This window comes from Acartia tonsa, chromosome 13, assembly GCF_053477335.1.
Source record: "Acartia tonsa isolate MP-2025a chromosome 13, ASM5347733v1, whole genome shotgun sequence".
NCBI classification, from domain to species: domain Eukaryota; kingdom Metazoa; phylum Arthropoda; class Copepoda; order Calanoida; family Acartiidae; genus Acartia; species Acartia tonsa.
Genome location: NC_137272.1, coordinates 5,535,318 through 5,562,510, shown reverse-complemented (window position 1 = coordinate 5,562,510; position 27,193 = coordinate 5,535,318). Strand labels below are relative to the sequence as shown.

The window sequence follows — 27,193 nt, the reverse complement described above, 5'->3', positions numbered from 1 at the left end:
AAACTTCTGGCTTGCATGGGGAGACTGTTTGACCGACCACCTAAAAATAATTTTGTTGCAAAAAACATTATGAACTTATTTTGATAAATGTATTGGTGACTGATTGTAGTATGAAACGACTATGCCTTTTTTATAAAAAAGATATAGTCGAAAATTCACTGTAAAATTCATAAAAATTCATGAAAATAAATGTTTAATATTTTTTTTACAGTGAATTTAAAGATGTGCAAAAATAAGCGGTGTTTGTATTTTTGAATGGATATCCATGGTGCGTCATGCAAATAGTTTTTAAATTTCATATCATTTTTTAAACATTTTAAAAAAAATTGGCTAAAAAATGATATGATTTTGGGTTATATCTCAAAAGAGGTTTTTTTTCATGAAATATTAATTTAATCTAAAATTAAAACCTCTTTTAAGATTATTTTTTCATGCATTTATTACCTAAAGATACACAAATTTTCTTTGGTATTTTTCTGCTGGTTCCCAGTTCAAAAAATCTGTCTATATTTTTAAGCAAAAAAAAACTTTTAAAACTATAAAAAGCCAGACAGTTTTTTTTCCAGTGATAGTCATTTCAACCTCCAAATAAAAAGCAGACCATAGTGACAGACGGACAAACATAATAAATGTAGGTAAGCTTTGATTTAAAACTATAAAAATATATTTTAATCCTTAATAAACATAATCATAGATTAAAGACAGCGAATTCTCGATTGCAAATTTTATTTAAGATCCTCAAAAAAACGTTTAAACTATTTAAAAATATATTAATCTAAAAGTATAAAATAATAATGATTTTACAGTAATAAATTTATTTTAAAAATCCCATGCATTTGATTCGAATAAAATAACAAGATTTACAATTTTTAAACAAAATTAAGAAACAAATCCCTCTAGAGTATTAAAACAAGGATAACAATAACATTAAGTAGCGAAGCTCTTATGATCTGTTAAAATAATTTAAAAAAACAGATAGACAAGGTGATTTAAAGAATACTATAGTAAGAATTATATATTCATTTGAATCTTCACAAGATATTTCATACTTTAATCTTTCAAATGCAGCTAAGAAAATACAATAAATTCTTTCAAAATAAATATCCCGACAGGGGAAAGTGTCATGTGTGACGTCATAAAAATACGTATTTTATCCATATCTTTTTTTAGGGGATTGCTTTCCCACTTCTCCTCTCAGCTCTCCTATTTAGACCTATTTTTATGTCGTCACTAAAGACACTTTCCGCTGTCTCCCTCCTCTGACAGGGGAAACTTCCCAAAACACTTTTTACTCCTTAGGACAGACAAATTGAGAGACAGACTGACTGACGGATAAAGTGTTTTATAGATAATCTTAATTCACTGCTAAAATAAAGTGAAAATTTAGCAAAATTATGCAAGAAGGGGATAAGATAACGACCGATAAATTGATGTACATCCTTAATAATGATACACAAAATTACTCCTTCTACAGATATCAAATAATGGTTAAAACGTTTAAACACTAAACTTAATAAGCAAACTAATCAAAATTCAGATAGTCCCCAAAGTTGTTATAAAACTTTGGGGACTAGTGTAATAAACAGCCCGTTGTTCCCTCTCTCTCTGGAAAATTTAGCAAAATGATGTGAAATCTGGAATAAATCCTCTTATATAATGCATCAATACAAAAGGATTCCTTCCTTTGTATTGGAAATTAAAGAAATAATCCTCCGTCCTATTTTCTATTTTCTGTTTTAGAGAATATTTTTGATGAGTAGCATCTCTATAAAGAGTTGTTTTCGCTATTTTACCCATTACAATATAATTATCTTGTAAACTAAATAATTTAAAAGCATATCTATTGATATTGTGGAAGGGTTGGAGAAGGAAGGATTTTTCCCCTCTTTTTCACTTTAACAGCTAATTAAATATTTAGACAAGATTTATCTCTATCACACTACTGTTTTTCAGAAAGAAAGAGGAGACAATGAGCTGTTTATTACACTAATCCCCAAAGCTTTACAATGACGTTTTCTTATAAGTTGGCTTAACAACTTTGGGTACTTTTAATGTATTTTGATTGATTGGTTTATTAAGTTGATTGTTCAAACGTTTTAACAACTAATTTTAATCTACAGAAGGGGTAATTTTGTGTGGGTTTTTAAGCTTTTAAAACTTATTTTAATAACAGATATACTAATACCTTCTGGTGGAAATCTTTTTAAATACTTCGCACCTTAGACAAAACAAGGCCTTTTTGTTTGCAAAAAATACTAAACCAATTATTTGTAAATAAAGAAAATTAATTTTAATTGCTCTAATTTTACTTACATATGTTACACAGAAGAGTTTAAACCACAAGGAAATAGTGTACTATCACTTCCGCGTATTAAAACATCCGCAAAAATTGCCTAATAAAAAATGACGTCATGCAATACAAATGACCAATGATAGGCCAGTATATATTATACCATTGGACAATTACAATGTACACTGACCTACCATTGGTCATTTGTATTGTGTGACGTCATTTTTTATTGGGCACTATTTGCTGTTTCTCGCAAAAGGGATCTAAAGAGATAAGACAATGGAAGATAAATTGACATAAATTCCCTATCATGGTATACAAAATAAAAATAGATTAAATAATTAGTGGTTGAAACGTTTGATCACTCAACTTGATGAATCAACGAATCAAAATTGACTAAAGTCCCCAAAGTTGTTAAGCCAACGAATCAAAATTGACTAAAGTCCCCAAAGTTGTTAAGACAACGAATGATAAAACTCTGCTATATAACTTTGGGACTAGTGTAATAAATTGTCTATTGTCTTTCTCTCTCCCTGACAGTTTGTGCTGTAGTAATAATTGGCTGATGATTTAAAAATCCATTAGTGGAAATGACGGCACACCAAAAAAATATGGGAAAATATATTTACCATCTATTAATCTTAAAAACATACTTTTTATAAAAGGAGGAAGTAATTTTTTATATCTTTTTTACTGAAGAAGCTGAAGGTTTGTCTTTGTTTGTGTGTCAAGATCTCGAAAAAGGTTAAACCTATTCAGGAATAAAATAGGGCCAACAAGCGAAATAAATCTAAAATAATATTTGGGAGGCAGATGAAAATGTCGTCAATTCTACCCCAACGACAGCTGAAAATCTCGTATAGGTTTCGTTCGAAATAATTTCGTTGTTGTAAAAAGCTGAAATCTATTGGGCATCCGTTTTTAATAATAGCTTATGATTATTACAGGGGTGGTGGGGGACTTTGGTCTGCAAATTACACTGGCTTCTAATAATCTTAATCTTTCGAAGAGGCAATTTGGTTTATCAACAAGGATGACAACATCCATAAAAGCGAAGCACTGAAACGGTAGGACAAACGGACATTAACACTTGTATAGTATCTGAACTGAAAAATCGGAACATAAATGTATTAATGTCGAATCAAAATTGTAGGTAAATTTGTTGAAAAACTGCTTAAAACAGGATAATGTTTATGGACATAATTACATTTTTGGATTGATTATAGAGTTGCTTTGCTTATAATATTGTTCTTTGTTGTCCCAGGAATCAATGTACCAAAAATCAGATCAAACGGATAATTAAAACACTTGAAAATTTGTTGTTAAAAAAGTAGAAAAATCAACATGTTTAAAATGGACGTACGGACATTCTGGTAATGATTATAGAGTTGCTACGCTTTCTAAATCGTACCCAACTACTACAGGAATCATCATGCAAAGTTTGAAATCGATAGGACAATTCTAACATGCCTAAATTAACGAATAAAAGCTATCTATCTCGGACGGACCGACCCTAATTATAGAAAAGCTTCAATTTTAAAAAGTAAACGAGGGAGTGTTGTTCATAGTAGGATCCACTATTTATTACAATTTTCATGAAAGCTTTAATTAGATCCAATCTAATAATATGATAATTTCGAAGGGGATGGAAGAAGACTAACTAAGATAATTACAATAAAATCGTGGTTTTTAAATATTTTCTTGAGTTTTTTTATGTACAAGTAGACAAATTAGCGTAATTTGGGTAATCTAATCAATGTATTTTGCTTTTTCCTATTTAGAATTCTGAAAACCACAAGTAAACTATTTTCTCGTATTTATTCGAATCCGGTGGATAGGAACCGGTTCTCATCCATACGAAAAAACTATGTCTAGCACCGAATTATATCCAGCTTTCTACGAAATTAAAATGTACAATCATAAGATTAAGACCAGTTTTTTTTAGCCGGTGCCTTCGGCACCTCGGGGCTAAAAGAACTAGTTTTAATCTTATAATTGTACATTCTATATCCGCGGAAAACCGTTTATAATACGATGCGAGAAATTACTATTATATCTTCTAGAGGGATGTGTTTCTTAAACAATAATATACATACTTTTAACAAAAATAAATAGAGTTTTTAAAACCCAATAGTTTAATATTGGTATACTAATATAAATTTGGTAACTAATATCAATCATATTTTGTACTTATTTGACTACAATGTTTTTAATTTTGAACTTTAAATATACAATATAGTTTTTTTTTGCTACCACATTTAAATAAAAAAATGTAAATATTGCATTTTATAATGAAAAAGAATGACAACATCCATAAAAACAAGGCAATGAGATGACAGTATGTATAAGTAGTCTTGAAAAAGGGCTCGCTTACTACAACGTATTCGCGCAAAAGCCGCCAGTAAACTGCCATTTGGGTGCGCTATATTAATATTTAGCTAAAATAGAACATTTTCACGCCAAAATTTGTAAGACCAAAATGATCCTCAATTTTTTTTTGATGATGAAGATGAAGATGTACTTCTTTTTTCATTACCTCTTGGGGCAAAGCCCCTAGAGACTAGGGGCGAAGCCGCTAGTTTTTATTATTAAAAAGATACTAAATTATAATATTTTTAAAATTACAAACAGATTAATTGCACGGACTCGACCTTAATGTAAAAAAGCTCCCCTTTAACAAATATAGATAATTATAAAACTAATCACATCTTTGTAAAGTTTTTATTATTTTTACAGCTTCTTAGAAGTAATAAGTTTTTAATAAAACTTTTTGATTAAGGAGAATTAAAATATAAATAAATAGCAATTGAAAGTGTCATTTGTGACGTACAAAAAATACGTCTAAGAAGAAGGGATGGGAGGAGAAGTGGGAAATGAAACCCATAAGAAATTATTTGAACGTATTTTTATGACGTCACACATGACACTTTCGAGCGCTTCAAAAATGGACAACATTTTAGTAGCGCAGTACTCTATAATTAGGGTCAGACTGTATTAATGATCTAAGGGATGAGACAATGATAAATTGAAGTAAATTCCAAATGATGATACACAAAATTACCCCTACTGTAGATTAATATTAGTTGTTGAAACGTTTAAACACTCATCTTAATGAATCAACCAATTGAAATTCACTAAAGTCCCCTAAATTGTTATTTCTAAAACTTTGGGGACTAGTGTAATTAGCAGCCCATCGTCCCCTCTCTCTGGGCTGTATATAAAATGGCTTAATCTTCTTTACAAAGTATATCGAATATCGATCTCCATACTTTGTCATGAAAAAAATTTACAACGAACAAAAAATATGCTGTTTTCATTTTGCTTTTAAACTTTTTTTAATATTGCTGCGCTTTAAAAAAGAAGTAACATATTTTTAAATTACTTTTGAAAAATCCGGCAAAAATTAATTTTTCGACATTGGCAAATGAAAAATCTTTGCAATAACACACTGTTGTATCATAAGTCCTGACGCTCCCACACAGGGAATCGTCCCCGATACATCCTTAACCCTGGGTAACTTTTTGACTTGGGGTTGGTTTGATTCTCTCTTTCTTTCATTTGATTCTTTCTTTTGATTGAATTGGTGTAATGGTGGTAATGATTTAATACTACTTTTGGGTAATACAGATGATGTTGATTTGTGTATTTTTGATTCATTGCTTTCTGCAGAAAATGAGTCATCGAAATATTCCTTATTATCAAAGGAATCATTATCTTCAAGATTATGGTCTAAGTCTGTTTCATAATCTGTTACAAAATACATAGATTGTATGTTTATTTTTTTAAATGTTGAAAGTTTGTTATTGTTGCGCTACTTTTGATCATAATTGTTCTTGTTTAAAATATTTAACTGTTACACAACGATTATATTTCTCAGGGATCTCGAGGGACAAGAAAATGGCCGACTAATTATTGTTCATTCCCAATTATAATACACAAAATCACACCTTCTGTAGATTACAATTAGTGGTTGAAACGTATGGACACTCAATTTATTAAACCAACCAATCAAAATTCATTAAAAGTCCCCAATGTTATTCAGCGACCGAATCAAAAAAGATATTATAAAACTTTGGAGACTTGTGTAATACACAGCCAATTGTCCCTCTCTCTCTCTCTGATATTTCTAGTCAAGTAAATTTAGTGTTCTCTTAAACTTCTGTCAAAAGTTTAAAGCGAAACTTGTACCTTTGTCTTTTGGTGTGTTAACAATTACGCAAATATAAAATATTTCAATATAACCGCAAAAATCAAAAATAACTTCAATTAGCAAATAATCCGTGAAATACAAACATCTAATATTAATTAAAATGTCATTTTAATGATAAAAAGTATCCAAAATTCTAGGAAAAATTACAATAATTTTATTCTTTTTATATAAATGCATAATTTGACCATGCAATCATTTTCTATTCTGATTTTTGATGGAAATATTAATTGGTGCTGTTTTAATTTTACTGAACTAATGTCACACCCTTGTCTTTTACTTTTATCTTAGTTTAAAGTTTTAAAATGTACAAAGAGGAATCTTCATACAAATTAAACTTACTATCATTACTTTCATAACATATAATGTATAAGTCTAAAGGAATAAGGTTTTAAAGAAAATTGAATTATTTTCTAACAACTTACACATTATCTGATATATATTTTATTTTAGATTTTAATGTATTGGACATTTAGTCCTTTTAATACAATAGAAAATATGTCCATCTAACCATCAAACTAAATGTAACGCTCGATCATTTAATACCTTGGGATTTAAATATCCATTTATGCTAAATTTTGTTTGCTTAAATAACATTCTATTGCAACAAAAAGGTGATGTTAGCAAATAATTTCTTGAATAAAATCATAAAACGTTTTTTTCATTTAATTTTCCTTTTTTTTCACTGTTGTGTTTTTATTTGACATTAAAAATAAAAATCAAAAAAAATCTTCCAAATCAAAGAGAAAAAATCTTTGAATTATTGGTCAATTTAAGTTCAAAGATTTTTTATTGTAAAAAGTTAATTTTTTAAAAATATTTTAGAAAAAAAATCTTCTAACAAAAAAAATTATCATAATCCAAGATGGCGTCAATACATGTAAAATAATATTTTTAAAACAAAAAATTAAAACTTGAATATCTTTTTTCACAGATTGAATTTCAAAAATCGGTCTGACAGTTTTTCCAAAGTCAGTATGATCTATCAAATGGAAAAGGTTTGAAACTGATAGAACATTTCTTTATACTAAAACATATTCTTTCTCCCGTTTTTTCCCACACTTCCAAAAAATGAAATTCAATGAAAATTAAATGGTTCTCACGTTAAAAAAATTTTCTCACGGGTCCTAAAAATGAATTTAAATGAAAATCATATGTACCATTTAAATCAAAATAAATGGTTCCCACATTCTAAAAATTTTCCCACGCTTGACATTATTGAAAAATGCTAAATAAATGGACATTTAAACAAACCAAAGATCGCGTTTTTTGCAATGGAATGATTATTTCAGCTAGAATTATAATTAAAAATAGAGCATTCCATAAGCTGTACAAATCAAGGAGGGAGGAGACATTGGGTTGTTTATTAACCTAGTCCCCAAATTTTTCTAAAAAAGGTTTATTACTTGTTGGTTCAACAACTTTGGGGACTTATATTGTTTAGTTCCCTTCGGTTTGGCGTCCAAACATTTTAACCAATAATTGTTTTTGTTAGAAGGTAAATTTTTGTGTATCATCATTGGTAATATACATCAATTTATTGTCCATTGTCTTATCCCTTTAGATCCCTGTGTATAAATATCTATGTATTTCCTGAAAATTCTTCCACTCTATTTTGTTGTTTGTTAATTAGTGCAGACTCTTCTTGAAACAATGTTTGCAGGGGTAACTCAGGTAGATAACCAACTGGAGGCATTGTCACCACAATAGCTGGAGGATTTGCTCTCACTGTGGGAAGAACTGGAGGATTTTCTGGCATTTGATGCACTTGTCTGCTGCCTACTGTCGGGCTAAACCTATGCTTTTTAATAATAGGTTTTGTCAGCTGTTCAGGTACATTAAAAGGTTCCTCAGTGATAGCTTGTGGTTTTTCAGTAGTAGTTGTTGTAGGTTGATTTTGTGCATAATCAAAGAATGATTGATGATTATCAGAAAAAGTCTCATAGTTTTCTTTGAAGTTAAGTTTAACTGTAGGTTTTACAACAAAATTAGATTGGGCCAAGCTTGGAGTATTAGGAGTGTTAAAGAAAGGTTTTGTGTTGAAGTGAACAGGACTAGGTCCAGACTTGCTCCCAACACCAAGATTTATTTTTATTGGCTGATCTCCAAGATTAATTTTGATTGGAGGATCTGCAAAATTGAGAATTATTTTGTCTTTTGTATAATTTGCATTGTTCATTTCTGTTATTATTGAGTCTTTGTAAGTAATGTTTTCCTCACTATCTGACCTTTCAGAAGCATATTGACTAACATCATATCTCTCAGATGCCAAGTTACTTGGTAGTGAATAAAATGTATTTTCAGATATTGTTGATCGATAATCAATATCATTGTTAACATCAAAATCTTCATCCATTGGAACATCATACCAACCATCATCCTCAGAATAAATATCATCTATATCTACTTTAGATGGATTGATTGTATTATCTTTGTAAGGAGTTGGATAAGCTGATTGATGAATCTTAGACTTGTGATCTACTTCATGAATATTTACTTTAGGCTTATCATATAGTCTAGGCTCAACATATGATTGAGTAACAGAAGGAACATACTTTTCTTCTTTAGGAGTGTATTTATGATCCATCATTGTAGGAGGTAGGTAGGTATCAATTTTGGGGGGCAAATATGTTGCTTCCTCAAACTTATGTGTGTTCTCTGATGTAAGCTGAGGAAATTGTGGGATTGTATGTGGATTAATTTCAATATTAAGGTGTTTGTCAGTAAATATATCACTGTCTAATTATTACATAAGAATTATAAATTTGAATTGAAATGAAATGGGGAGAATTTATTCTAGAAGTAGTATCAAATTCACTAATTGAAATGAATTCACTAAAAAATAATATAAACTATAACATATACATTCATGATTATAAATGCAAATAAAAATAAACAAATGATTTAGAACATTTGTAAAACCATGTTAGTCAGTAGAATATTCACAAGAAAATATTTATATATAATTTTCACAGAAGACAGCCCGATTAATCTTGTTCCTAACCTAGCCATTCTTTGAATGAACAAATGTATTTAATTATTGAGTAGCACTGCTTTTAAGCATGGTATTTATAAAAAAAAACTTTAAATACCAAAAGTAAAAAAAGAGGATATAGTTCTTATGAATACCTAATCTGTCAACAGCATTGTCATCAACTTTTGAATTTGCATATGTTCTCTGATCTCTTGGCTTTTGAAGCAGATTTGGTGGCTGGTATTCAAACTCATGTTCATTAGATCTCAGGACAGGATAAGAAATTGGAGGAATATTGTGCACAGGGGAAATTGTGGTCCATTGTTGGTTAAATATGGTTTCATGTTTATGTTCAGTTGTATCTAATTTTTTTAACGATGTTTCTACTTGAACACCATCTTTGATTGTTGTTGTATCTTTGAAGTATTGTTGCTCTGTAATATATGGATTATTTGTCATTCCTGGTGGTAGATCTCCATTGAGTTTCAGAGATATTCCTTCTTTATCCTGTGGATGAGTTTTTATGTTGATTTGAATGTAATGAGGACTTATGGGAAGTGCAGTTACTAAATTATGTTGGTATCCTTTTTTGGTTGGTTCATCTGTAAGCTTATAACGTGGTTTATGCTTACCCTCATGATTTTCAGAATGATGTTTGTCTTTTGGCTCATACTTGTACGGTTTATCTGGAAGATACTCAATATTGAGAGTATGCTTTTTATCATCAGGATCTACTTTTGATTCTTCCTTGATCATTATGTCTTTTGATTTATAGGAATCATGTTTTGTTTTTTCATCATCATTATGGTGATGGGAATGGTGATGTGACCTGTCATCCTCATGATAAGCTGGAGCTTTGTAAGCTAATGGTTCAATCTTTATTGCTGGTTTAGGTTCATATTTGATATGATGAATATCAGGTTTTACTGTTGTGTAGTGTTTTACAGAAACATTGTGGTAATGTACATGCTTGGTTGGTTGTTTGTTGTGATGCTCATCATCTTTGTAAGATGGTCTTTTATCATAGGAGTCATCATCATTATGTCTATAGGATGGTTTTTCTTTTTCAACTGATTTCGCAGGTATATATTCATCACTGCCTAGTTTAACAATTCTTGGTGGTTCATAAGGAGGAATGCCAGTTTCAACAGGTTTTGGAAGATCAAGTTCAAAATTAATTGTTTCATGTGGTTCAGTGTACACATGGGGCAGCTCATAGGCAGATCCTGGTTTATTTGTTTTAAGTGAAGGTGATTTATCTTCAAAATAGTATTTATCATTGAGAAGTTTTGGCCTAATCTTTTCATGGTCGTTAAGGGTTCTTTGAGGTAGAAAATGGGGTGGTTCTACGGTAGAACCTGAAGGATATGGTTTGGATCCATGAGGGTAAGGTAGAAATGAAGGATTCTTTTTATCATGACTTACATGATATGAATCTGATTCTTGATAATTTGGAATTTTGGGGGTTTGTGGGGCATATTCATGTTTTGGAGGTGGTGGTAAGTTGTATCCAGGTGGAGTAGGAGGAGGATATGTAGTTGGGGGTTTATAATAGCCTGGATATTGAGGAGGTGGCTGATAATCTGGAGGTAGGGGGGCATAATATTCAGTTGATGATGGAGTAGGGGCTCCATACTCTGAAGGTGGTGGAGGACCATATTCAGAAGGGGGAGGGCCATATTCAGAAGGAGGGGGAGGACCATATTCAGAAGGTGGAGGAGGGCCATATTCAGAGGTTGATGGTGGGGGTACTCCATATTCTGGTGATGGAGGACCATAAGATGATGGAGGGGGAGCACCATATTCAGGCGGAGGGGGTTTATGATATCCAGGTGGGGAAGGAGCGGATTGATAATTAGTTTGGTAACTGTAAGGTGTAGCAATCTTTGGGGGATGTGGTTTTAAAGCATACGGATGTTTCTTATGCTTTCTAGGAAGTAAATGAGGAACTTTTTCCTTTTTTGGCTCAACATGATGATAATACAAATCTTTGTGGTGAGATTTATCATGACGTGTAGGCCCAGGTTTGACATAGGTTGGGGAATGTTGGTCAATATAGGATTCTGTTATAACAGGATGATGCTCATACACTTCGTGATGTTCTTCAGATAATGGATAAGTAGGCTGTTCATGGTGAACTTCATCATAAGGATTTTTATGATACATATCAGGAGCTACTGGATTGAAGTATGCCCCATCCTCAGTTATATACTTAAAAATTTCATCCTCAACATCTGTAAAATCCTCTAGTGGAACATCAAAACTGTCAGGATATATATCTTCATATAGTGTAAAGTGATCTTTCAAACTTTTGTCAGGATTTAGATACTCTTCTGCAGGTATAACAACTCTTGCTTTTGGAATATTCTTACCATCTTTAGTTTTGGATGATTCAGTATTGTTCATTGCTTTCATGGCATTCATGTTTCTTACTGCCATTGCTTTGTTCATCATATCTTGCATAAGCTTTTTTCTTCCCTCTTCAATATTTGTAGGCTTCTTTGGATTCATTTCAATACCATCAACATCAAGTGGCATAAGAGTCCTTTTAGGGATATCTAGAACAGTAATGTTTCTGGTATTTTTAAGATCATTATTTGATTGCTGCTTTGCACTTCGCATTTCTTGTCTTATCTGCATTAATTTAGTCATAATTTGTTTGTCAAGGTTTTGATTTAATGAAGCAACATCATCTAGAAGTCCTAAATCTGTCATTGATGGAAATTCAATTTTCTCATCATTATCATCTTCAATCTTTTTGGTTGTAGTCTCATCACTTGCCTCCATGTTATTTGGAACTGTTGCCATCATATTCTCATCCTTATTTGACTCCATTTCATCAAACATTTTGTTACGATAACTTATGATATTATCAAGCCATGTCTTTTGCACCACTGGAATTTCTCTGTGATAATTATCCTTAAACATCATTTCCTCAGTAAAACTTGTATCAAATGGTTTAGTGTAGTCATTGACAACAGGATAATCATAGAAATCATAATCAAACTGTTCCTCAGTAGCATCAGTATCCATGAATGGATAGGGTAGATAATCATAATCAATGCCATCAGCATAGGGATAACCATAATTTCTGATAGTTTGGACATTGTATAGAGAAGGGTCTAACTGACTTTCCCCCATCAGAAGGTCAACTTGAACCCTTGATATTGCATTGCGCTTTGTTCTTGATTGACTTAGAGGTGTTTGTTTGTTTTCATACCTGGATTTTATCTTTGATTCATTATAACTTGGAAAATTTACAGATTTATTTCCTTGATTTGTTAACAGTTTGTGTAATGATATTTCTAATATCTTGCGACCTGGATGTTCTGGAAATTTATACCTGGATTCATTTAATGAATTATTTCCAGAATATTCTGGAGACTTATACCTGAATTTCTCCAGATTTTGCTTACCTTTTTGTTTCTTACTGGCACGACTCTGGCTGGCAGACCCAAGATTTAAACTTTGCGTAATCTCAGCCAGCTTCTTCTGTGTAGGGGAGAGAAAGTTCATTAAAGAACTTGTTCTTTCCCTGACAGTCTTTTCATCGCTCCTGGCAATAGGTGAGCTGTAGTCTGAGTAGTCATAATCATCATAGTATGAGGCTGGAGGTCCAGGGTTGTAGTAGTCATCAGTGATATCAGGTGCACCAGACTTTCCAGTAAACTCATCTGGTCCTTAAAGAAAAAGGTAGATTAAAAGCAAAATATTTTTAGTTGAACTAGTATAGTAGTTAAAAAGGTTATGAACTTATGAAGTGAAGATACTTATAAATTTATAGAAATTTAATAATCACAAACAAAGCAATTTTATTACATGAATTGTATGTATATAGTAAGTTTTATTTGTCTATAGATTAAGATTTTGATATCTTCTAAATTGAATAATGAGTTCTTGATTTTAGGAAAGCATCACACAGAACCCAGGATGGTTTAAGGATACTTTATTATTAGATTTAAGTATTGGGCCTTGAAATACTATGTCCCAGATGCTAGAGTAACAACCTAGTTTTCATAAAGATTTATAAAGTTACCTTCTTCAGTATAATAATCACCAAGGTATAAGCTAAGCAGGTCAGTCTTACTCTTTCCACGTGGCCTAAAAGATTATTGATATACTAAAGTGCTACCAAAAAAATGACGATATACAATAAAATGACCAATGGTAGGCCAGTATACACTGTAAATGACCAATGTTAAAATTTATAATGGCCTCTCATTGGTCATTTAATTGTTTCACTTTAAATTATAGAGATACAAATAAATATACATAGAGATAGATAGGATGTAAAAAAAATGTAGATAGATGGATAAATTGAGATAATGTCAGAATTATAAACAAGAATAAAAAGAGAGAGAAAGAAAGAAAGAGAAATAGATTAATTAAAAGAGCTAAAAAGAGATTGAAAGGAAGAATGAAATTAAAAGAGAAAGAAAAATAATGAAAGACATATATAAGCTAGCAATTAAAATATTTATGATCTTGTTAATATTAAACAAAATCTTGTTATTGCTTGGTTAGTTATGAAAGTAATTTTAATTATCATTTTAAAATTGTTCACATACCTGTCTATTAGCTTATCCAGATTATCTTTAGGTGATTCATAATCATCAAATTCAGCACTCGAAGTATCAAAATTCAGATCTTTACATCCAATTGTTATTTGTATGTGTATTTTTTAGTCGGGGATCTTAAGGGATAAGAAAGTAGACGATTATTTGATATAAATCCCCAATGATGATGACCAAAGTTATCCATTTTGTAGAAAAAATCATAGGATGAAAAGTTTGGAAACTACTAATCTGCAACCAATCAGAATTTCATATAGGTACCCAAAGTTTTTCAGCTAACAAATTAGATACTGAGTTATAAAACTTTGGAAACCAGTTTGACCACAAACAGCCTTAAAATTTGCAAGAAAAAAAGAAAAAAAAATATCCAAAAATAAATTTAAATTAAATTTAAAAGTAATAATTATTAGACATTAGTGACCTAAAGCCATATATGACCAGTTAGTTACACATACAAATGACCTTTGATAAGCTGCTGTAAGTTTAGGGGGTCATCCTCCTTTTTGACCTCGTTCTGGGGAAGGGTGTAGAAAACATTAAACCCGCCATTAGGACGAGATTCGTAGGATACCTCATTGGCTTTGGAGGATTTGTCCTTTAATTTTTATTATGTGATTAAGGCAGATTTTATTTCATTTTTAAAAATTAAGAATCAAATCATAATATTTAAAAGAATATCTTTTTTTCACATAATTTCATGATAATTTATGAATTTGTTGAATTCTAATTTTAATTTCTAGAGTAAAAAAATAATATGAGAGTGACATTAAAAGGAGTGATTAAACAATTAAACAAAATCCTTTTCTTATCCCAAAGATACTAAAGGTTTTATTATAATGTATTCCCTCAGAGTGCCTTGAGAATACGGACTCCATCCCCCCTTTAAAAATTGGAAATAAAGGGGGAATAGTTTTTTATAACCCAGACGGGAAGCTCTAACCCCGCGGGGCTACCTAGTACTAAATATAATGTAACAATCAAACGAAAACTAACCCTTATTTTTAACTAATCTAAACGTTTTGGGAGGGGATCAGTGTTGCTCAACTAGGCACTTGATTAAGGAATAAGCTTAATTAATTTTAAGCTAATATTAAGATTTTTCCTGTTTTGTCTCTTTAACAAGAATCATACAACACTAATTGTAGTGAGGCTCCGTTCTGTTTAAAATGAAAATCACATAATTTTCCTTTTCTTCCAACAAAAGTTTTTCAAAATCTTCGCTGTAATAATCATCATAATCTGATTATAAGTTTAAAAGTTATAAATCTAACATCGTTTATTTTGGAACATTTTTTATTTATTTTTTCGCGCATTTTTTAGTAGCAAAATGACTTTGTGTATGTATGTTTGTCCTTCTTTCTGTCTGTGCTTCTGTAAAGCTGCATTCTATTCGGTACTCTCTTTCTCTCTCTCTCCCCCTTTATTAAATTTTGATTGGTTGATTTATTAAGTTGAGTGTTCAAACGTTTTACTTTAAACCAATGCTTTTAATATACAGAAGGGTTAATTTTTATGTATCATCAAGGGGATGTACATAAATTTATCAGACATTGTCTTATATCTTTAGATCCCTGCTTTGTTCCTCTCATTACCTTTCTCAATCTTTAACTATTTGATCAACTGACAGACCACAATGATTTCGAAGGTGCTTTGACTTTAGTGTCAGAACCTAAATTAAGACATAGTGCATTTCATTACCCTAGGTTAGGTAACTTCATTTCACTTTTCAATAAAATCTAAAATGCAGCGGTTTTTGAGAAAATTATATTTGAAAATTTAAGTTAAATTTTTATCCTCTAGGAGTTAGTGCATAATCAAGACTAGAAAAGCAAAGAATATTTAATTAAAATTTTGAACAACTTTGCTTTTATAAAGTTTTTCATAAAACATCTCTTTATATGATTTATTTAAGGCTGAATTTCCGTGACCTTAGCAAAGCAACTGATAAAAATGGCCATTAATTAACTCCCTTCAGGAGTGGTTTTATGAAGAACTTTATAAAAGCAAAGTCGTTCAAAATCTTTAATAAATAATCTTTGCTTTTCTTGTCATAATTATGCGATAACTCCTAGGGGATGAAAATCTAACTTGAAATTTTCAAATATAATTTTCTCAAAAACCGCTGCATTTTAGATTTTATTGAAAAGTAAAATGAAGTTACCTAACCTAGGGTAATAAAATGCACTATGTCCCAATTTAGGTTATGACACAAAAGTCAAAGCACTTTCGAAATCATTGTGAGACATACTGATGGGCCAAATCATGACTTTTAGAGAAGCTTCGCAGTCCAAAATAAATGTTAAAGCTAATAACTTTCCTAGTTTATATTCATAATCTTTTTCTCTCAGCTGTATTTTGGGTTTGGCTATTGTATCACGTCTTTCGGATTTTTCAAGAAGAAGGCTTCGAATATCGTTGTTTATCTTTGAGACATTTCTTATTATTATATTTACTACGCCCCTAGAGGCCTCTAGGGGCACTTTAGAGGGGGGAGTTGAATTCGATAACCTTTTATTTATTTTAGATTTTAAAATAAGTAAAAATATTTAGCTGGATGGGATTTTTTTTTGAGGGGGAGGTTGATCAACCATTTTTTTCATTTTTTTAAATAAATATTTTTTGTGGCGGGGATATTTTTTTCTATGGGCGATTTCTCTCGGGAGGTTAATTGTACCCTCCCCCAAAATTTTTATAAATTTTCCATGGAATCTTTTTTTAAGGGACTAAACCGTAATCATAGCTAGGTTATATTTCTGTTTTTATAGAAAAGACTTCAACCTTATTACTGTATTATATCAACTTACACATAAATATATATATAAAAGCAATTAATAAACCATGCAAAAAAGTGTTGATATTGTACTTAAGGACTATGGGGGAGGAGGGGGGGGGGGATGCTAGGTTTGTTAAAACTTAACAAGAACAATTACTATAAATATAGCGAAGTAAATTAAATAAAGAAATATTCCTGTGATTTAAGTTTCTCCTTCTTTTCTCTGAATAATCTCAAAGCTCTGGCCTTCTCTCTTATATCAGGCTCGATTTGTGATCCAATATTATTCGTTTTTACCTAAAAACAAGTAAGATGGTATCTAAAGGGTGTTAAAAAAACAATCGCTTCACCTTTTTCAATAACCCCATTCATGCTGAAGCAATAATTATGAGAAAACAATATTGAATTTTGAATCTTTTCAGCTCTCCAGAGTACTACAGCTCGAGACCTAGTCCTATGGAGATTTTTTCTCAACATGGAGATAAAAAAACCGTCTTAGGTACTTGAAATCTTGTAGATGGAAAGGTGAGTAGATTCCAAATTCAATATTGGTTTCTCATTATTATTGCTTGAGCATGAATAGGGTTTATTTTTTGTTAGTTTATGACCAAAACCTATAAGGTTTATATTGAAAAAAGTAAAGCGATTGTTTTTTTTTATCACTCTTTATAAGATGCGAATTATCAATTTCAAAGCATTTAGAGAAGTGGAAGTTAATGAGTTAATCTTTTCAAACTAAAACAATAACAGACAGTCATTAAAGTTAGATATATGGGTTTAGCAACATTCAATATTAAACTGTAATACGATTTCTGTCCAATGAACTGATATCGAATTTGTCTCTTAGGCTAACAAACCCTTTTCTGCATCTTATAAAATAATTAGGAAAAAAGGACAGAAAAACAGACAAAGTAAGTTAGAGAGTAGTTGTACAATTAAAAATATACCTCTTGTAATATTTCTAAAGCACTGATATTAAATCTATATCTCAGTCCATATAACAATCCCTTTCCTTATATTAGTACATATCCTGACAAACTAAGACAGGCAGACAGACAAAGTAAGTTAAAGAGTAGCTGTACAATTAAATATATACCTCTAATAAATTTTCTAAAGCACTGATAACTAATCTATATCTCAGTCTATCTAATAATCCCTTTCCTTATATTAGTACATATCCTGACAAACTAAGACAGGCAGACAGACAAAGTAAGTTAAAGAGTAGCTGTACAATTAAATATATACCTCTAATAAATTTTCTAAAGCACTGATAACTAATCTATATCTCAGTCTATATAACAATCCCTTTCCTTATATTAGTACATATCCTGACAAACTAAGACAGGCAGACAGACAAAGTAAGTTAAAGAATAGTTGTACAATTAAATATATACCTCTAATAAATTTTCTAAAGCACTGATAACTAATCTATATCTCAGTCTATCTAATAATCCCTTTCCTTATATTAGTACATATCCTGACAAACTAAGACAGGCAGACAGACAAAGTAAGTTAAAGAGTAGCTGTACAATTAAATATATACCTCTAATAAATTTTCTAAAGCACTGATAACTAATCTATATCTCAGTCTATATAACAATCCCTTTCCTTATATTAGTACATATTCTGACAAACTAAGACAGACAGACAGACAAAATGAGCTTAATAGTAGCTGTACAATTAAATATATACCTCTAATAAATTTTCTAAAGCACTGATATCTAATCTATATCTCAGTCTATCTAATAATCCCTTTCCTTATATTAGTACATGTCCTGACAAACTAAGACAGACAGACAGACAAAATGAGCTAAAGAGTAGCTGTACAATTAAAAATATACTTCTAGTAAATTTTCTAAAGCACTGATATCAAATTTGTCTCTTAGTCTGTCCAATAAACTCTTCCCTTCGTCCTGAAAAAAATATTTTTTTAAAAGCAAGGATAACATTATCCAGAAGTAGCCCAGCGATAGATAAGCAAGTGTCTGGCAGCCAATAACAATTCATTGTTTTTTTTTGGGATTCAACAAAGCACATTTAAAAACGTGACTGTGGCGTAAAACGTTGCATTTGCTCGTTGTTGGGAAGGTTATAGGTTCGAATCTCGGCCCAAGAATGGGTCATAACAAAAGTCATTAAATATGAATCATACAGCTGCTATGTCAGGTGGCGACTTTAAGACAAAGGTCGTGCTATCAAAGAGCTGGATTTCTGAAGACGTTTGACTGTATAATAATGCACATCATTAAATGATTAAGCAATATTTAGTTAAGGGGTACACTCAAATCAAATCTTTTAGTGGAAGCTTATATAGTACCTATAAAAATGACGTCATACTAGCCTACCTTTGGTCAATTAAAATTTATTCTGTCTTGCAATTTAGTCTGTGTATTGGCCTATCAATAGTCATTTGTATTGTATGACGTAATTTTCTATAGGCACTATAAGGAGCTTCCTTTTGGTGCATATCTTCACCTATATAATAAAAATATTACTTTTAACTGGCGGATAAGTTTGCACATTACCTTGTAAAGATTGTCATTGAGATTGAAAGAGTCTTCCGAAGCTGCGCAGTTAACATTGTACCACCAATCACAAGTAAATACCTAGACAAATAATCAAATTACAGCATGACCCATAGAATACGTATTTTTTTTCTTTTTCTGGTGTAAAATTGTATAGAGAACAAGAACATATGCTTCTTTTGATGTTACATTAAGAAACAAGGCGGTAAACCCTAAACTATACTTTTTTATTGGCATGCTGTGTAATCCTATATAATAAAGTAACAGGATATCTGCCTGTCTATCTGTGTGTCCACTAAGATCTCGTAAACGTAACAGATATGACAACATCTAAATAGACTTCAAGACAAGTTTACCAAAAATGCACCCAAGCTGACAAATAGATTTTATAGTATGGTGAGCGTCATTGGAAGTATTCTCAGACAATTATCTTTAATAGTAACAGCGATAATCAAATATAAATTTCCCTTAACTTTTTACAAAAAGGATTACATAATAGTTGCCCATTGTTAACAGAAGTTCTAAAACAGCTATCTATCTCTAAATAATACCATACAAATATTTGAATTTCAAAAGACTAATAGCATAGCATCACTACATTCAAGTTAATCCTACCTTTTGGTTGAAAATTGTTCCATTTGAGCATAAGAAACTATCTTGTCTACCATCAAAATGGCAATAATGATACACCTAAATATAATTAATATTTCATAAAATGGTGGTTTATTATGTCTGTCAATCTGTAATGTTAATGAAGTACGTTACTTACTTAATACAATACAATAATAGCAAGAATTTAGGAAATAATGCATGTTACTGTTTGTTTACAGAGATTTTTGTTGTATAATATAAAAGATTATATTGCCGATTATCTAGATCTAATATCCGGTATAGAAAATAACCGGATATCCGGCCCAACTGAAATTGTCTAACTTCAAAAGTCTAGCAATGGTACAAATTTCACCACTAGATGGTGTATAATAATGTAAATTACCTGACATTTAGTTTCAACATCAGCATAGAAGCCAGCCTTTGAGTTGACACAAGTAAAACTAAAAAAAAAGAAAATTTTAAGAATATTTCATTTTTTCTATTTTTTGTACATTGGCTAGTTCATATGGGTATTTAATATCCCACAACAGATTGTTTATTGCACTTATATTGCTAAGGGATTTAGTTGTTTACATGAGTGTTTATATTATTATGTTTATTTTTGTAGTATAAATAAAAGTAAGGTCAAAAAATAACCTAAGAACGTATCCAGATCTATTGATAATAATAAAATTAACTAAAACCATCTCAGAACCCACACTGTAAAGGGGAACCCTATCGGTTCAGCGGTTAGCGAGATCCCTCGCTACAGACAAAAAAGCTTACTACTTTATATAATACTAGCGGCTACGCCCCTAGAGGTTTCTAGTGGCACTTTAAATGTTTTTTTTTTATATTTAAAATATGTCTATATTACGTTTGACGTTTATGTTTGCGTTGAACTTTCTTTCTAAAATCGAGAACGTAAAAAAAGAATTTTCTAGGGGGGATTTCTCTTGGGACCCTCCCCAAAAATAGTTAAAAACCTTCCCGGGACCTATGAGAATCTACCCTGTTAAGGAGAACCAGATCGGTTCAGCGGTTAGAGTGATCCTTCGGTACAGACACACAAACAAACAGACATCCTGTTACTTTAGTATAAGGATTCATACAAAGAAATGTTCTTATAAATAGCTCCAGGATGGTTATTGACGCCTCCCCTGACACCCTGGCAGATTAAATCACCTGACATAGCAGCAATACTAATAAATCACTGCCTAACATGCAATGGAAGCGCTAACTTGTTGAAATCAGAAGTTATAAAGATTTAAACAAAACAGCAAGCATAATATTCAATTTTTCCATGTAGGACCGAAATTTTTTTTTACCCCCCCCCAAAATTTTTACCTCGGGTGTAAAATTTGCTTGGGGGGGGGGGGTAATTACCCCCCCTGAAATCTGTTGGCGGGGGTAATTTAAATTTTATTAAATATTTAGTATTGAAAATGGGCGCGAAGCGCGCATAAAATTTTTTTATTAGAGATTTTTTATTTTGGGGGGGTATTTACCCCCCCAAAATTGTTTGGGGTGGGTATATACCCCCTCCTATATGGTTGGGGGTGCCTACGGCACCCCCAGGGTAGGGGTAAATTTTAAATGATGGGGGTAAAATGAAAATGATTTTGGGGGGGGGGGGGTAATCGCCCCATTACCCCCCCCCCCCTTGGACGTCTATGGATATGGTTATACTTTACAGTAATATTTATCTCTCAATCTATATATTTATCTATCTGTCTATATATCTGTCTATCTATCTGTATATCTGTATATCAATCTATCTACCTTGTCATAGGTATAGAAGTATAGGTAGGATAATCCCGTCCTGCAGTTCCAGGCATTCCAACCTATCTATCTATCTAACTATCTACCTTGTCATAGGTATAGAAGTATAGGTAGGATAATCCCGTCCTGCAGTTCCAGGCATTCCAACCTATCTATATATCTAACTATCTACCTTGTCATAGGTATAGAAGTATAGGTAGGATAATCCCGTCCTGCAGTTTCAGGCATTCCAACCTATCTATATATCTAACTATCTACATTGTCATAGGTATAGAAGTATAGGTAGGACAATCCCGTCCTGCAGTTCCAGGCATTCTAACCTATCTATATATCTAACTATCTACCTTGTCATAGGTATAGAAGTATAGGTAGGATAATCTCGTCCTGCAGTTCCAGGCATTCCAACCTATTTATATATCTAACTATCTACCTTGTCATAGGTATAGAAGTATAGGTAGGATAATCTCGTCCTGCAGTTCCAGGCATTCCAACCTATTTGTATATCTAACTATCTACCTTGTCAAAGGTATATAAGTATAGGTAGGACAATCCCGTCCTGCAGCTCCAGGCATTCCAATCTATCTATATATCTAACTATCTACCTTGTCATAGGTATAGAAGTATAGGTAGGATAATCCCGTCCTGCGGTGCCCGGAACTCCAACAAACTTCTTGGGCCGCTTGTTCTTCTGTTTCTGTCGCCTAAATAAATCAAAAAATAATTTTTTTATCAGTTCAGAATATGCCATCATAAATAAAAGTTGTCTCTAACTTTTTACTTTAACATAAATTTCGTTAACCACTGGACCAATTAGGTTCGGATTAGCTATTTTCCATAGGCTAGGGGCGAAGCCCCTAAAATAAACTGGAGAGAAAAGATTGTAGATGTAAATATCCCAAACCATAATAAATCTTGTATTATTATTCTTTAAACCAGAATATTGAAAGTATAAACAATATTTTAACAGATTTGACGGGTTTTAGCATAAGAACACCTTGTTCAAAACTATATTTATTTTACAGGGTGGCTTTACAAAGGGAATAGTAGCTTTTGCAGAATAAGAATAAGATTCCAGTCAAATGCGCTCATTAGGTCAAACTGTTTTAAATATGCGTTTAATTATACTATGCGTTTGGTCAACATTACGAACAGTTAATAAGCGCATTTGACTGGAAGCTTTCTCTTTTTATATTAAAACAAGAATAACAACATCCATAAAAGCGAAGCTCTGAAACGGTAAGACAAAAGGACATTAACACTAGAAGAGTGTCAGAATTGACTAAGCAGAATATACATTTATTAGTATAAACAAAAGTGTAAGTAAATTTGTTGCAAAACTGATTAAATACAGGATACTGTTTAAGGATATACATTAGTTTTTAGGGCTTGATTATAGAGATGCTTCGCTTATAATATTGTACCTTGTTGTAATATGAATCAGTACTCCCAGATGAATAGGATAATTAAAACATACAAAAATTCATAGTCAAAAAATATGTTATCAGCAACATAATCATTTATCTAATAATAAAACTCTAAAACCTAAACAGGGTGTCTGTCTGTTCCAAAATCCCACTTATTAGTAACCAATAGTAATCTTCTTTACAGGGAAGCTTCCTATAGTTCTAGGAAGGATTTTTAACTCTTTTGGGGTAGAGAGAGAGAGGGGACATTGGGCTGTTTATTACATTAGTCCCCAAAGGTTTATAATAACGTTTCTTATTCGTTGGCTTAACTACTTTGGAGACTTTTATTGGTTTAGTGTTCAAATGTTTCAACCACTGACTACAGAAGGCGAAATTTTGGGGATGTACATCAATTTATAGGCCATTACCATATCCCTTTAGATCCCCGAGTCGCTAGTATATGACAAACTGGTAAAATATGTAAATCACCCTATACACCTGAATATCCTTACACTAAAGTAACAGGATGTTTGTCTGTGTGTCTGTGTATCTGTGTGTCTGTTTGTTTGTACCGAAGGATCTCGCTAACCGCTGAACCGATAAGGTTCTCCTTAACTGGGTAGCCTCTCATAGGTCCCCAAAAATGAAAAATCCCCCCCCCCCCAAAAAAAAATAACAATTTTTTAAAATTTTTTTAACTAAAATTAAAAATGAGGTGGGGGGCACCCCCCCCAAAAAAAATTTTGTTTCGCCCCCCCTCCGAAATTTTTTTTACTTTTTCTTTTAAAATCTAAAATAAGAAATTGAATTCGACTCTCTCCTTCTCAAGTGCCCCTAGAGGCCTCTAGGGGCGTAGCCGCTAGTTATGCTATATAGGAATAAAACTGGTAAAATTGTTTACAATTTATGCAAATAAAATTTGTTCCAAAATTGTGCTCACATTTGAATATAAAGTGTCTCCAAAGAATTTGGAATAAACTGAATACATGAATTTTTAATCAAGTACAGCAGAAAACATGAAAAAGAGACTGAGTACGAAAAAATATAGGTATGAATCCTTGAGAGAAAAAAACTAAAATAATATTAAAACAAATTAGAATACTGAAAAAAATCGGCCCTTTAGTTTTAGTTTTAACAAAAATATGCCAATTTTACTTTTCTTATTTGCTTTAAAAAAAGACAATTAACGTTTTAGAACTACATAGAGAGGTAAAATAAGGAAGGGATGGTCCATTGGACTGTAAATTACACTGGTACCCAAAGTTTTATTATCAGAGTGACTTATTTGTTGACTCAAAAACAGGGTTTTTAAATTGAATTTTGATTGGATTTTTCAAACTTGTAGTATCATAACTTTTCAGAAGAGGTAATTTTGTCTGTCATCATTGAGTTCGTACATATATTTGTAGTCCATTGTTTTATTCCTTAAGATTCCTGGGTAAAATAGTTTAGGGACGGAAATTGTTAACAAAATAAATTTTGCTACCCACTTTATCCCTGACAGTCTTAGAAAGAAGACAATTAAAGTGGATACGGAAAACCTTTTCATCTTTTCTTTCCTTTTCTTAAATTTAGCTTACTTGCAGTAACTGGTTTTAGATTGTTTTTATTTATCTAAATAACAGGAAGACTTTTTAAATCCTCAAAAGTCCCCAAAGTTTTTAAGCCAACAAATAAGAAACGTTTTTACAAAAAAAACGTTGGAGACTAGTGTAATAAACGGCCCATTATCACCTCTCTCTCTCTCTCTAGGGAGATATACTATGTCTGAAAGGCGAAAGCAGATGCGCCCTTTGCATCTAGGGGCGCGAAGGTAATAGAATATAGCCTAAAACAATCCCAAGACTTCAGTCTAAAATTAAATAGCTTAAACCGTCCTGTGAACCACAAAACTTACCAAAAAAGTTATAAACAAAAAAAACCTTACTAGTTTATATAATACTATATAATACAACCTAAGCAAATTTATTTAATTGATGTAATAAACATTCTAAAACATTCTCGGAACCAACTTTTGATCTACTGTGTATGGCTATGCTGCAATGCTTAGAAATTGCAATTATATTTCTACATGCATACTTTGTTTATGTGTAGATGGGGAGGGAATGCTTTAAACTCAGGGATAAGACAGGGGACGATATATTGATATACTTCCCCAATGATGATAAACGAAATTACCCTTTTTTGTATATTTTAATTCTAAAGTTTGGATATTAATGTTTTGGACCCAACCTATCTAAATTCTATGTTACAAGTATAATTTACATTCCAATGTCCCATCCCTCCCTTTTTAAACTAAACTTTTCTATAAGAACTCGTTAACCTCTAGTACCTATTAAAATTGTCCATTGTTTAGCGATATTTGATTGAAAATAAGAAGATTTCATCCCCTACAAGAATTTTAAAATATACTCATTTGTTTTTACCAAAGGCTACCCCCAAAACCCTAAATGTAATTTTTAAAATTAGATATGAGTTTTATTTTTCTAGGGCGATAACTCTTGAGATTGTAGGTTCCTTCCCAACTAATTTTTTCAACCTTTATTAAGCACCAGCGGCTTCGCCCCTAGCCTCTAGGGGCTTTGCCCCAAGAGGTATAATTACATCTTTTATTACCTGGAGATCCCCCACTCCATCACAAATTTAAATAATTAAAACAAAAAAAAATGTCGGGGGGATTTTTTGTTTTTGTTGAGGTTTGAGGTGTCTCACCCCCGATCGGTTCAGTGGTTCCGAGATCTTAAGGGACAGACGGACATACAGACGGACGGACGGACGGATGTGTTTCTTGTAAAGATTTTAAAATGTTTAGCCACTAGCTTCTGCACCCCTAGTCTCTAGGAGCACAAATAAAAAATAAGTAAAAATAGCGGAGACCTTAAGCTCTTCTAAAATAAAAACACCTTAAAGGACAGATAAAAAAACTCTTACTACATAATATGAAAAAGAAAATTATGTAAATTTAAATTTTGATAATGTGTACTTTCTAATGACTAGCATATTTTAAAGGTAATTTACCTCCAACTAAATGTGGACTAAAAAAAATAACGTTTGAACAAAATAACAGAATGTTTGTCTGTACCGAATGATCTCACTAACTGCCGAACCGATATTGTTCTTCTTTTACAATGTAGCTTCTCATAGGTCTAGGAAAGGTTTATGACTATTCTGGGGGAGGGTACCACCACCCTCCCGAGAGAAATAGCTACTAGAAAAAAATTATAATGAGTAGGGGTCAACTTTCCACACTAACTGGCCTTAGAGGCCTCTTTGGGCTGGTAGTATATATAACACTAGCGGCTTCTCCCTAGCTTCTAGGGGCTTTGCCCCAAGAGGTGATAAAAAAAAATTTGGTGAAATTCGTAAAAGGACCAAGGAAATCATCAACAAAAAACAAAAAAAGGACCAAGGAAATCTTAAGCAAAAAAAAATATATGGGAGGGGGATTTTTTTGTTTTTGGGGGGGTTAGGGGTGTCTTACCCCCCCCCCCCCCAAGAAAATAGCCTAAAACCCCCACAGGACCAGTAGGTATATTCCCTGAAGAGTAGAATCCAATCAGTTCAGTGGTAACCTAGATCTTAAGGGACGGACAGACAGACAGACGGACATCATTCTACTTTGTATTATAGATATTTTTTTAGGATACTTTAGGGTTAAAAGAGCCCAGTATGGCTATTAAATGCCCCCCCGCCCCCTCCCCAATGGGCTAAAACACTTCTTTATAAGTATGAGATTGCGATAGGGGAAATGGGAAGTTTGTCTCACTCATCGTCGGTTCAAAGATTCTACCATTTTTAGTTAAAACATCTCTAATTATTTATTCTCTTTGTACTACTACTCTAGTTTCCTCAAGGCTAGGTAGGTATAAGATAAGGATAAGACAATGGCCGAAAAATTGATATATATCCCTAATGATGATACACAAAATTACCCCTTCTGTAGATTAACATTAGTGGTTGAAACGTTTGAACACTCAGCTTAATGAATCAGCCAATCAAACTTCGCTAAAGTCCCCAAAGTTGTTCCGGCAATAAATAAGAAAACGTTATCATTAAACTTTAGTGGCTAGT

General features: G+C 32.0%; 3 protein-coding genes across 3 annotated transcripts in view; all 3 read right to left on the bottom strand.

Moving 5' to 3' along the window:
* The window catches only part of LOC145304426 (uncharacterized), a 19,052-nt gene extending 2,771 nt beyond the window's left edge, over positions 1 to 16,281 (bottom strand). Inside the window, exons 1-6 of the mRNA XM_080146305.1 lie at positions 16,270 to 16,281; positions 14,508 to 14,640; positions 14,040 to 14,118; positions 13,508 to 13,572; positions 12,888 to 13,151; positions 1 to 40 (exon numbers count right to left, since the gene is read on the bottom strand). The exon at positions 1 to 40 is cut by the window's left edge and continues 11 nt beyond it. Of these exons, the coding sequence (XP_080002431.1) occupies positions 1 to 40; positions 12,888 to 13,151; positions 13,508 to 13,572; positions 14,040 to 14,118; positions 14,508 to 14,640; positions 16,270 to 16,281 (593 nt within the window). The remainder of the gene's footprint in view (positions 41 to 12,887; positions 13,152 to 13,507; positions 13,573 to 14,039; positions 14,119 to 14,507; positions 14,641 to 16,269) is intronic.
* LOC145304338 (uncharacterized) lies at positions 8,080 to 12,877 on the bottom strand. Its single transcript, XM_080146206.1, has 2 exons — positions 9,627 to 12,877; positions 8,080 to 9,236 (listed from the first exon to the last, which is right to left on the bottom strand). Exons 1-2 carry the CDS (start codon positions 12,610 to 12,612, stop codon positions 8,080 to 8,082), a joined length of 4,143 nt encoding a protein of 1,380 aa, XP_080002332.1. The 5' UTR covers positions 12,613 to 12,877.
* A 714-nt stretch (positions 16,282 to 16,995) lies between the features above and the next one.
* Positions 16,996 to 27,193, bottom strand: part of LOC145304425 (uncharacterized) — a 52,177-nt gene continuing 41,979 nt past the window's right edge. The window contains exons 15-20 of the mRNA XM_080146304.1: positions 22,319 to 22,417; positions 20,338 to 20,395; positions 19,959 to 20,033; positions 19,344 to 19,424; positions 18,660 to 18,731; positions 16,996 to 17,115 (exon numbers count right to left, since the gene is read on the bottom strand). Coding sequence (XP_080002430.1) covers positions 16,996 to 17,115; positions 18,660 to 18,731; positions 19,344 to 19,424; positions 19,959 to 20,033; positions 20,338 to 20,395; positions 22,319 to 22,417 — 505 coding nt within the window. The remainder of the gene's footprint in view (positions 17,116 to 18,659; positions 18,732 to 19,343; positions 19,425 to 19,958; positions 20,034 to 20,337; positions 20,396 to 22,318; positions 22,418 to 27,193) is intronic.